At 36.1% G+C, this 13,063-nt stretch overlaps 1 protein-coding gene across 1 annotated transcript in view; it reads left to right on the forward strand.

Moving 5' to 3' along the window:
• Positions 1-12,384, forward strand: part of LOC124157833 (non-symbiotic hemoglobin 1-like) — a 196,440-nt gene extending 184,056 nt beyond the window's left edge. Inside the window, exons 3-4 of the mRNA XM_046532868.1 lie at positions 2,375-2,495; positions 9,169-12,384. Of these exons, the coding sequence (XP_046388824.1) occupies positions 2,375-2,495; positions 9,169-9,357 (310 nt within the window). The 3' untranslated portion in view covers positions 9,358-12,384. The remainder of the gene's footprint in view (positions 1-2,374; positions 2,496-9,168) is intronic.
• The last annotated feature ends 679 nt before the right edge of the window (positions 12,385-13,063 follow it).

The following is a 13,063-nucleotide window of genomic DNA, read 5'->3' on the forward strand; positions in this document are numbered from 1 at the left end:
ACCGTTGACAGCTCTTACAACATCGAAGTAAGTTCATAACGCTTCAAGGTTATTGACGCTCCACAATTTATAGGGCATTGACGAAAGGGCGTGTTAAGTGGTCACGGAAACAGTTATGGAAAATGGTTTGTTATTTTTCACCCCAATTTTTAAAAAATCAATACAGGAAGTTGAGTTACGTAACAGCACCTACTTATCAGAGCAGACCATCCTAATATCCTTTCCGTCTATCAGCCAAAATTCATTTAAACATTTTATACTCAGAAAACATTAGGATAAATTTTAGGGCTTACTTATACAACCGAGTATTCCTCATTTTGCTTACTAAAATATGACGAGAATCATATTTTTAACTATGTAATTATCGTCATATTGTCATCAATTTAATTATATTTCATTTAAATTATCTATTTCCTCTATCAAATTTCATTCACAAACTTTAAAAACATTTATAGCTAATAGTTCAATTGAAATTTGTTCAGGGACCACCATTGACCTCCTGATTTCAAACCACTGTTCAACAGTGACTTAAAACCCTCATGCTCCTTGATTATTGCCTTAAATATATAGGATATAGGTTTGCATCGATATGTTTTGAATTACTAATTCTCTTTCCAACGTATTGGAATAGTATTTTTCGGCATTTATAATTCTCTTGGCATAATTTTAATAATTTCTGACTATATGCAGCATACATGGCCGAAAAAGTTCCTCTATCCAATGTCAACCTTTAACAATTAAGAAATGTCTTTTTTTACACTTGAAATTAACGATAGAAATGTTATTAACAAGGTGTTTAGATAAGCATCAAAGTTTTATATCCTAATCAATAGTCAAAAATGAAAAGATAACAAAATATATAACATGAGAAATAACTTTCAACTTTCGTGTAGAGCTTACTAGCAGTTCAAGTTAAATTGTCCTATGAGATCATTAATTGATTTTCTAGACCTTTGATATGTATTGAACGAGAGAGTGTCACCCGAGAAGAGAAATGCTCCAAAGTTATACATCTTTTAAGTTATTCGCCATCTTAAGGATAATTAAGTTGCACGAATGTAATTAAACTATCCCTACTGCCAAAGGAAAAATCATAGCCTTAATTTTTTCAAAAGTAGGCAATAATTAAAAAATTTCATTTACACATTACACCGACTCATTTTATTTTCTAGTAGTTTGATACTTAATTTCCGCCTCATAAAATGATATTGATTTACATGTTCAAAAAGTACGCCCGCTTGAAAATGGCTCTGAAAATATCTTCATTTATGATTAGGATACCTACCAATACACGTCCGATGCAATTAAGACAACAATGCTTACCGCCTATTTTGTTTGCTTTTTATATATGGTCTGCATGATAAATAGCAGGCTGTTTAGTTTTGATGGCTGTGCGCCTTCCACATACAATAATGAAAACTTCTGCCTAACATTTAAGATAAAATATGTATAAAAACTATAAGGAGTAACAGCAGTTTAAAATGTTTATATACTGCTCAAATATCTTTCATGAGGTAATATTTTAACGCTGCTCTATAAATATTAATCTGTAATATGCTAGAGTTGAAGGCCATACAACCTGCACGACAGTGGTTTGCAGGTCATATGCGTATGCGCATGACCCATTTGATGTGTGCGTATTAAGTATCAACTGAAAAAAATAATACATGGAAAGGCTTAGTTTATCACCGATTTAAAATTGAATATATAACTAAAGCATTGAGAAAAAAATTATATTAAAAATTACCTCTTCTGAAAAGTAATTATAAGAAACGCCGGAAAGAAAAAATATTGGTTTATTGATGATCAAATAAAAAATATTTAGACAGTCAATCATTCAAATATTTTGACTGCTATTAAAATTCTTGTATATTTTATGTCATATACGATGGCGGAAGAGCCAAGAGCTTTGCTACTCATTAGAAATCAATTTTTTCGAATGGGAAAAAATACTACTGCACTCGTGTGAAGGCGGTATTCTTTTTACGGTTGCATAGTATTTTAGAAATGTATTTAGCTATAAACCTGCCCAAATAATGAAAGTTATGAGAAAGTTGGAAGAGGACTTTTAGAAACCGTCAAACAAACGTAATCTTACTTTCTATTTATAATGATAATGTACTTTCTATTTTCCAAGGAAACTTTGGGTGAAAAAGCTTTAGGAAACTAAAGCTTTTCTTGAAAGAAATATTTTTATGGTGGATTATGAGGGATGGCCTGAAGCAAACATACAAAAAGAATAAATGCGAGAATTTTACAGTTCTTTTGCAGTAATCTAAAAAAAAATTGCATGCTTCGTCATCACTTTTTCATTTAGAACAAGCAAGGTTTCGTAAAAAAAGGAAATGATAAAAATAACTGATTCTTTTTCCAGGGTCATGGCCTTCGTGCAAAAAGCTGTGGCGAGGCTGTACGAGCGGGACAAGTTGGACGTCTTGCTCCGGGAACTCGGCAAGAAGCACTACAGCTACGGAGCCAAGCAAAAATATATTGACGTAAGTATCAAATGAGACAGCCGAATTAATTTCATTTTTAAGCAAATTTCTTCCAGGAGAATAAACGCCAAGGGAACACGCGGTGACGCCAAACGTCTTTAGTGATAATTCATGCAAATATCCCATTGTATATCAGTCTTTCAATACTTGAACTAGCAAGTCTTTGAGTTGCCCGACAATAATGAATAATGAATGAAACTTGCATTGTGAATGGCTTAAAAGGTTTCCTAAAAAGCAAAATATACTATTTGTGGGGTATTTTGACAGGTAAAAATTCTTCAGAATCGTGGAGATCATAATTCCATAGTAAGTGAAGAACACATGGAGCAATAGAAATGACAAATAATACAGCACCAAACCACTACATAAAGGCAAAATAGCCACGATGAAATGAAAAAAATTTAACAAAAAATAAATTTAAGCGAAATTGAGAAAATTTTAAAAATTAAAGTAGGTTCTCAATAAGTTTCATATAACTGCAATACCTTTCAGTCTCTTATTTTCCCTACGTTATGGCATTTGTTTGTCAATCCAATAGTAATTATGTAACTCATATATTTTTGCCGTTTGCTTAGATAGTAGTTCTGTAAGTAGCAGAATCCCAGCAGATTGTGTATAACGTAAGTTATATTCAATGTAGCAATTCAGATAATATCTGTTTTTTTAGGAAAAATTCCCTATATTTCAAAAGATATTCCTATAAAAATAATGTTTCACTGTTGCTTCGATGATAATTATTCTTCATTTTTATTTCACATGATTAGCTTTAATATGATACTAAATTAAATACTCTTCATAATCATCTTCTTACGAGTAATTAAGCATGTGGGCATGGAAAGAAAATGACATTGTGAAATTTTTGATGAAAAAGAATATAAAAAACTCAAACTTTGCTTTATATTTTTTTCGCCATCATACTCATCATGCATAAATAATCATTTACGAAATAATTATGGTTTTTATATGCTGCGCGCCCCTTTTAAGAGCAATCGCTATCGTTCACTGAAATGGCTTGAACTTGAATCTCGTGCCTGCTCACATTATATGATATCTGAGACCATCATTTTGAAGAATCAATCTGATATCATAAAAAAGCTAAAAGCCCGATAAACCTCGACCAATGGCTTCTACGAGTCTCTTCTTAATGGCAAATAGCATCGCAATTTTCAAATACATAGACAAAGGGAAAACAAGCAGCACAAATTATTCAAAGTTTATGGAAATAAATCAAAGTTATATCAATCGCAACTTAGTATTGATAAGGACGGCCATTAAAATTAAATTGAATTAGGGTAAAAGAATGGATTTGCTTATATATTGATAGCTTAATTATAGGAGAATAAATTAAAGTTCCGAATATAATCAACATGCCTTAAGTAATGTAACGACATAGAATTGATTGAGTGGTAATTATCACTTGGTAACCCATTTAATTTAATTTTGATTGTAATGTTTTCATATATTTCTAATAATTTCATGAAAAATTATATTGTAATAGCTATGGGAAGATCTTGTCTCAAAATCTAGAGGATAATTTCGTAAGGGGCTAATAACTTATTGTACTATCTAATATTATATCCTCTTAAGCTAATATTTACCCTCATAATATCATAAATCATCGCATGTACTCAAAAGTGCTAGTGAGGATAAGAAATGCATTGCATGGGGTCACTGATTGATGTAAAAATTGACTTAGTTTAGTTTATTTCTATCATAAAACGTTTTCACCATTGACTGAATTCCCAAGCAAAGATTACATTCGCCGTGGAAAGCCAATTTTCTGATAAGAAGAAGTTAAGCTATGGAAACACCATGCAAGATCACAATCTCAGAATTATCTCCCGGCTACCTTAAAATGGCATCGATTGGCCTTTTTCTTGGAAGCCTACACGTGTTATTTTCGCTAAAACATTTAATCAAGCTTCTTTCTGCTTTGATGAGATTTTGATGAAGATTTTCATTACATGGTCTTATTTTTTAGTACAATCACTGGAAATTTCACTGTCATTTCAACCTGTATGACTGCTCAAAGCCGTGGCGAGCGGAAATGGGGGCTAAAATGTGTTAAAACCTGCCCGTGACGTATTTGGGAGGCAGATTTTAATCTCTGCGAAATGTAAAAAAAAAATTATAGCTAAGTCTTGTGACTAATTTTTGAAGCAACTTGTGACTATTATTAGGAAATTTCTACCCGTTGAATGATTATTTACGCTTTATAAACCATGAGTGCAGTACTTACAGCACCGGCTTTACCTCCTTTCTCGCTGATTATCCCCCAAACAATCCCTAATGAACCACGAGGCCTAAAAAATATCCGTTGTCTGTCCTCTTTCTGAACTTCTTGGATGTCAGTTGCTTTTCATGGTGAATTATCCATGATATGACATTACAGCAAAACTCTAAGTGTTTCACCTATTTTCTGAGCTATATTTGTTATTGTAGAGTGCTAAATAACACATATAATACACTGTAACCATTTTGACCGGTATTCCTGCAAGTTGGGAGGCCCATCGCTGGAGTGGTTACCAAACTTGCCAATAATGGGTTAAAATTTTATACGGTGCCCTATCAATAACCTGAGCCGGAGTTTATATCACTCTCGGAAAGGTGGAAAAAAATAGAATCTGTCGATTAGAACCTTATCGGATAGGAGTGAAGACTTGGAGGCAGGGGCCGAGGTAGTTGGTCGTGCGGTCACGAGAAATTGCAAGTCGACTTCGATTGTAGACCTGATCGCGTGATCTGGAAGCTCGCGAAGACGAGAAGGGGTGCAGAAATTGGGGAGGGAATCAAGAAGAGGGGAATGGAATATTAGGGGAGGGTATGGAGGGGGTCACTCGCGTGTGAGCAGAAAGCCATGGCGACTATCCAATTGGCCGGCCATTGTCGTTTGGGGGGCCTTCGATTCTTGCCTCTGGTCCCACCCACACCAACGAAAAAATGCCAACCTTCCAGCACATGGGAAAGGGCAGGCTTCTCGTGTTCGTCGCTATGTGGCACCTTCAGCCATCGATCCATCGGAGGGAGAATGCCATCAGTAAAGAACCCGGACCATTAGGAGTTGAACCTATAGTGTACAGCATCGACCAACATACTCTCCCTCCATCGAGCTAAAAATTATTAATTTGCCGAATTTTTAAATAAATACTTGCAATTTTCCACGATTATAAAATTTGTTACAACCTAGGTTTCAATGTTATTACATCAGATATTCAGAAATGGAAACACACATTACCCAGAGAACTAGGGTACTATCGACCACGCGTGTATACTATACACTGTATAGCCCCTTACGTGAGAAAACGGATAAGTAACAGTCTTCGATCAAAATATCATCCAAATTTGCGATTGAAATTTGCTCAAGACAACGAAGTTAAAATTTCTTATCTTACATTAACTTGAGAAGTTTTTTCGGGTTTTCTTGATTAAAAAAAAATTTATCCACATTTCCTCAGATGAAACGACAATCATTTCCAGGGCTAGATTTTAGATAAAGGACGATTCGTCGCTCGGAATAAAAGCAACTTAAAAATGCTTGAATTGATGATCCGATAAGACTTTACCACCACTGGTAGAAAGAAAACAATTGAGACTCTCCCATTATTCTAAAAAGGACGCTTGAGAAATTAACTAAACGAGCTATTAGTGACACTACGACCCTCTAAATCGTTCCGATAATACCTGTGAAAAAGTATGTATATAATAATACATTCCTCAAAGCCGCCAGCGAAATACAATCCTAGCCTGTCTGTTGAGATGAACTGAATGCAATTTAGTATTTCTTAGCTTTAAGCATTGGATGAATTGATTAAAGAAAGAAGCGATTCTCTATATAATTCAAGGGGATATTCGACATAAAGGCGTTCGCATGCATCATTGAGATACGCAAGGCTTTACTGGAAAGCGTTAACCTTAAATTATTCGAACCTCTACTGAGAGAGAACCATTTTCTTTAAAATTCATTACGTTCTAATTGTAACGTTATCATTTGCAGCTCACCAAAAAAAGATTTAGAATGCAAATATGACTCATTCATAAATAACGAATCCTGTTTTCAGTGTTTAAAAACACGGTGGAGATAAACCACTATGTAGCCGACTTAGTTTCTCAACCCGAAAATATGCAAGTAGAACTTATACATTGTATTTAAAGGTACTGGCTATGAGATATCGTAATTCACTGACTGAAATGTTACGGAAAAATCTCATATTTCATAAGCAGCATTGAGGTTTCACTAATATAAAAATCGTATTTCTGAACCATTCGCCACATTAATTGCCAATGGAAAGTAGTCATTGATTTGGATTTTCACTCATCAACTACAATTTAGAAAGAAATATAAGAGGTTCAAATATCACCAGTCGCAAAAAAATAAGGATAAATTTTAATGAAACTAGAAACTTTTATAAAAGGTCAAGTTTCAGCAATTTATATCTAATCTATCTATAGTAGTCATTCACTCAATTATTTCACCCGAAGGTTGGTTTGGGTTTGTGAGGGTAGAGCTCAACCTGGACTAAGCCACGGGCGTGAATCTTCCAAACAATTTAGGTGTGAGGGCCGGTTCCTTTTCCTGGGCCACTTAGAACTTGGGTATTTGCTATGGGCTCCAATTTGGATCTAACTCTTATAAAATTAAAGAGTGTGTCAAATATACAAATTTGACCAAAATGTCAGTAAAATATCAATTATTTTACTATTTTTCCGCTATACTTCGCTTTCGGGATCTAAGAATAGTTCACTGCAAGGTTCTCACTGATCCTTTCACTCTGATTCCGCCAGTTACATACGGGAGAAAGTATGGCCGCCGTTCCCCTACCTATTCCAGACCAGAATAAATCACCAGAAATTCTCGGAACTCTTAAAGTCATTTAGCTGGAATTTGGTGAGTACTCTCATGGATTCCGGAACTTCACGTCCAAGGCAGAAGTTTGAAGACCTACCAGCTCCAGCCAAGAAAAACCTATAACTTGACAGAATAAAGAATAGAGCCAATAGAAATATATCGTAGAACTGGAAAGGAAAACTTTTCGTCTCTTTGCCGATCACAAAGCTCTATCTATCTCCATTACTATAAGAAAATTCCGGTGCTAAAAATATCGGCCATGGTTGCTAATGACCAGGATACAAACTACTAAATGGTCCTAGACTAAAAATAGGCAGTTAGCATTTCCAGTAAATTTCATGCCAGCTATGTGATGACAGATATAATAATTCAATCCAATTAAAGACTAGTGATACCCGTTTCTGATTCATCATAATGATAGCTAATAGGTTCCTGCTAATCAATGTTTGCACCGTATAAAATGGATTGTCATATATTCCTGAGCCACTTCGTGTATTGGCTGCTTGAACGATCATCTTGCACCTATTGGAGGCAATAAAGTTATTCTTTTTAGATTTTTAAGAATATTTAAGGGGCTTATTTATTACGTCTTGGCCATAAGGGCAGGTGTATTTAACAATCATGGCCATATCCGTTCGGAAACCAGTTCATGAAAATTAGTAAAATATAATGAAGGTAGACCTCCCTCACTATCTGAATTTGCCCTGCATTAAATTCATTGCAACGTATGCAATTCTCCCCGTTTCCATTGTAGCTGCTTAGTTAATCTTATTCCACGTTTTTTAATCAATCAAAATTTTATGCCTTCTACTCCATCTTAGTCTTCATTCATTTTTAAGTAAACATTCATTTTCTTATCCTATCACCTCCATATCGTAACTTAAAAGGCTAAAAATATTCTGTAATTTAGATTAAATGAGCTCGAAAAAAATATGATAGCAAGCAAAAGATTGCGATCTAGGCTAAAACATCTCTCTATCCTATCATACTACCTAAAAAATTAATCATTTCTCCTTTTTTCTCTGTCGAGTTGATCACATACCAGTTCATCGAAGTAATAAAAAGTTAAATATCCACTCAGAAAATTGGACAACTCTTGTTTCCTCCTATGGCGTGTTCAATGCATACCAGCTCTTACTTTTATTTGCCTTGGCGCCCCGCAAACTTAAGTCCTCAGTGACAAAAGTGATGAATGCATCTCGTATAATATTGATGATATACGCTCTGAAACAAGTGTACGATAACTAGTAGAATATATCAATGGAAGCTAAATACGGCCCCATACTCAACTATACACGACATTACGTAGACTGCTTTCCTGAATTCAACTCTATTCACCTACATCAATTCCATAGCTGATAGCATCGCAGTGCATCAAAGTCATAAAGTTATAAGTCCACACTTTGATTTAGACTTCTGGTTTTTCTCTACCAAATTTTATTATTATTTACCATTCCAAATTATCTCCATACCGAAATCACAAAAATGATGTACCTAGATATCCATTTGGCAACCACTTTCTAATAAAAAAGATGCATAACGATTGAGCTCATTGGCTCCTTCATATTCCAGTATGTAAAATATTACTTAGCGTGGAACACAATTGATTTGAATAACGTGGAACACATTTATGAAACACAATTTAGCATAGAAATTGGAGGAAATGATAAAAAAATATGATGCTTATTCACTTTCTCTCCACCTTTCCTTCCATACCTTTCCCTCATGGCACAAATTACCATAGCTGTCGGTCGCCTCCTCTAAATATCATACCATACTGAATGCTAACTCTGCTTTTCCTTTTATTTCCGTGATGGCTGCATATAGCTGATCGCGCCGCAGTTCATCGAGGCAATCAAACCCTCGCTGGAGGCCACGTGGTCGGACGAGCTGGAGCTGGCGTGGGTGGCGCTGTTCAACTACATGGGCACCATAATGAAGGCCGCCATGGACATAGAGGAGCGGAGGGCGGCCGCGGCGACCATACCATACGCGGTGCCTTCGCAGAACAGCTGAACATCAGGCGGCGCAACTCAAGTTGAAGACGGAGGAGGAAGGGGGCGAAAGGAATGATACGAGGGCACAGTGACCTTCGCGGCAATGTTTTGTACACTTCGTCAGTGCACCCATCCTCCGCACGGAAACGAGAAAGAAAAAAGTGGAATAGGTTATATTTTCTCCCTCTCGAGAACAGTGGGGACCTGTTATCGCATTTCGTGCGGCGCAGATTCCTTTAATCTGATGTGACCACCTCCCTCTCTCGCAAAAGATCAATCAGTATATGGGACATTACAAAAGGGAGGGAGTGAAAATAAAAATTGATTAAGGTTTTTTTCTCGTACTAATCGCTGTGACATTCATCTCGATGGAAGGAACCATAAATTCGACAGCCCATATCTACAGGCAGTCGGGTTATCTATCCGGAATGATCTACGCCATGAATGTTTAGATTTAAGAATGGCGCAGTTAACGTTGGGGTAGGACCTTTTACGAATTGAGGAATAAATGGTATTTTCTTTGCGCCAAGCTCACCCATTATCGTAAATTGCGATGTGTCTTGAATATTTTCAGACGGATTACCAAGCACAGTATTGCTCACATCTCTGGAAAATATACAGGCTCATAATCAAGGAACTACAAGTCTACATACCATTATTTTTCACCCTTAAAGCGTATTATTAATAAAAACTAAGCTCTTGGTAGTGAATCAAACGGGATTTTGAACCTATAGCAAATTTTGAAAGGTTAACTACCTTTTATCACATTGAGAATTAAGGAAATTATTTCATATTATTATCCGAAAACACAATGATGATAACCTGCTTGAGAATTGAGTTAAATGATTATTTCAAGCTTTGGAAGCTCATAAAAATGAGAAATGGGTTTTCTTCCTAATACTTTAATGCCTTTCATCATGCCCTAATGCTCACAGCTCCATTGCTAATTCGAACAAAAACGCTACGAAACACAAGTTAGCGAGTAAAATTGGAGGGAAAAATCGCAACAGAGTGTTTCAATATTTTCCTTCATTTTGAATGAGTAGAGAGTGACTAAGTTACCTGTGAAATACCCGATTTCAGATATCTGAATCAAATGATAACTTTAAATTAGACCAACAGCTGTTGCTCAGGGAATATGTTCTCATCGTATTAACTAATTATACCGCCTATTTTCATCACAGTATGCATAAAACATAGCTTAGCAGCGAATTTCTCATGCTTTTCCATTTAAAAGATCACAATACCTCACAATTATTCCGTGCAAATACTGGAGGTAAATTACAAAGTTATTCTTGTTGAACGTAAAACTTGCAGCAACGGTTGTGCAGCTTATCCCTTTAAAAATCAATCCTTACCGCGAACTAAAATACCTACAATAACAAAAAACGAACGAAAGAAAATATATTTCCAATTTACGGTTTATTTATTTTTTCGTGGGAATTTATTCGTAATCAATGAAAACCCTGAATTGTAGAGCTTTTCAAACAATGGCACAGCCTATATTCCTTTGTCTCGGCTTTCATACTACCTCCGCATGTTCCTTTTTTCAACTAGCAATTCTATCCCTCCTCCGCAAATATCACTGCCGCCAGACCCGCATGCAAAATGCACGCGAGTAATCACGCCGACTACTCTCTTCTCCCTCGGCAGCACTCAGAAGGGTCAACACAATTACACTACTTCAACGCCACGCGCCGACGCTGGCATTATCCATTCTGAAGCTCCGTTCGGCGCGCATATCCGCAGCGAACGCGGGCATCGGAGAGAACTGTGTCTGGTAACGCGATATACTGCGACTGTTCCGCCCTTTAGGATTCCGGACTGTGCCCTTGAAAATTTCCGATTCGCGGGCTTCATAACGTTTACCGTCTGCCGCATGATCCATCTTGCGCTATCGAATAGGATTCAGCTCATATTCCATTCGCGGAATCTCCGAGAGGCGGAGAGAAACTATAATAGCCCTTTTCTGCGAAGCTACTGAGAGTTTTGGAGCAGGCAAGTTACATGAGTTACTTCCATTGTGAAAAATAATACCCTCACCTCTCATCTTATCGTATTGCTTACATGTTTGCAGCAGAAATTAATATGTAAAACTATTCAAATGTCATTCTCTTGAAATGCGTTGAATAATTTAACAATTATTAAGCTCAATGGCCAATCGCAAGACTAATATTTCCTTATTGCGTATTCACAGAAATACATTTGAAACTAATTTGTGGCGAGTGTTCCAAGGTTTAAATTAAGTAAGAAAATCCAGTTTCTTTTCCTCAAAAATGAAAATGGCTAAACAGTTATATAAGCATTTTGCACGCATCTTTTTCGTCAAACTTAACACAGTAACGATCAAATAACAAGGGATGCCAGTGAAGTTAACTCCATCTGTCGAAATTTGATGTGAAAATGAGCATTACTACTGCTCCTCTCACCTTGGTTCTATTTATATACCCTTCATAATACGCATAATTGTAAATGGTTCATGTTAAATGTATGGGCACCTGGGGCTGTTACATAGTATTGAAGCAGCATTCGCACAGCTAACCCCAATTGTTCTAGGGGGCGGCTTAAGACTGGAAGAATGAAGGATATTTGAGCATATTCTGTCTGGAATGACTAAAGCTATGCTCTCCTCTCCTTCATGGAATGAGCATATATTTAATACACTAGAAATAAAAATGTTTTTCATGTAATGTAACATGTGAAATAATGAAAACGGAAATTATAATTGTATAAATGTGTTATATGTACTATCAGAGTTAACTTGAAGGGGATGTTATCGTTTTCTGTAAATAAGGAGTCTTGAAAGAGATTTATGTGTCTTGAATTACTTGAAGTACTGAGAGACTTGGACTCATTTTTAGGGTGAGAATACGTGTGTTTTTTTGACTATGTAACCAATTATTTTGACCCACTCTCCTTTGAATCAAGGAATGGATGCCGGCGAGTTTTACGTGACCTTTACACTGCAGGAAGTGAGGTATTGGTTAAGGCTTTGGGGTTATATTTTCACTTGCGTTTAAAGCATTAAAATAATATGTTAAATTGGGGTGTTGTTATTTAATTAATCCTCCCCTTTTCTTGTTACTAATCCTGGATTTTAAATTAGAAAGCACTTTAAAGATGTTTCTCGACAGATTTATACGCCCGCCGCACTGGATCTGTTACAACAATGATTCATCAGATCTTCTGGGGTCCCCTTACTAGCGGAAGAGGCTCAACGCTGACCTTAACGTATTAAAGCAATTATAATAACTTCAAATCACTTGACACTATGGTTTTTATTTATTCCTTACATCTCAATATGGCTTCTGGTACAACAATCCATTGTGTTATAAATGTCACCAAGGGGCTAACTCAACAAAAAATAAAGAATTAAAAAAAGCAACTAAAACAAACATCAAATAAACTACGGAAAATGAAACATAATGGTAATGTGTATAAAAACATATATAAAAGTGATGTGAATCATCCAAATAATATGCACCAACCGACGTTTCAACTCTTGACATGAGGGCCATCATAAAAACAACATCTTTCCCTTCCTGCATGACCGCGATCACAGGAAAACTGGGAAATCTTGAGTGCTTTCTAGAATGACCCTCGACTTGAGATTTGAAATGTCGGCCAACAAGGTCATTCTCACCTTGCTAGGTTTACGAGATGGCTCCGACTTGTGGCTTGCACGCCGAAGAAACAGCCTTTCTTCAAAGAAGCATCTTTAAGGA

The sequence above is a fragment of the Ischnura elegans genome, chromosome 4, assembly GCF_921293095.1.
Source record: "Ischnura elegans chromosome 4, ioIscEleg1.1, whole genome shotgun sequence".
NCBI lineage: Eukaryota > Metazoa > Arthropoda > Insecta > Odonata > Coenagrionidae > Ischnura > Ischnura elegans.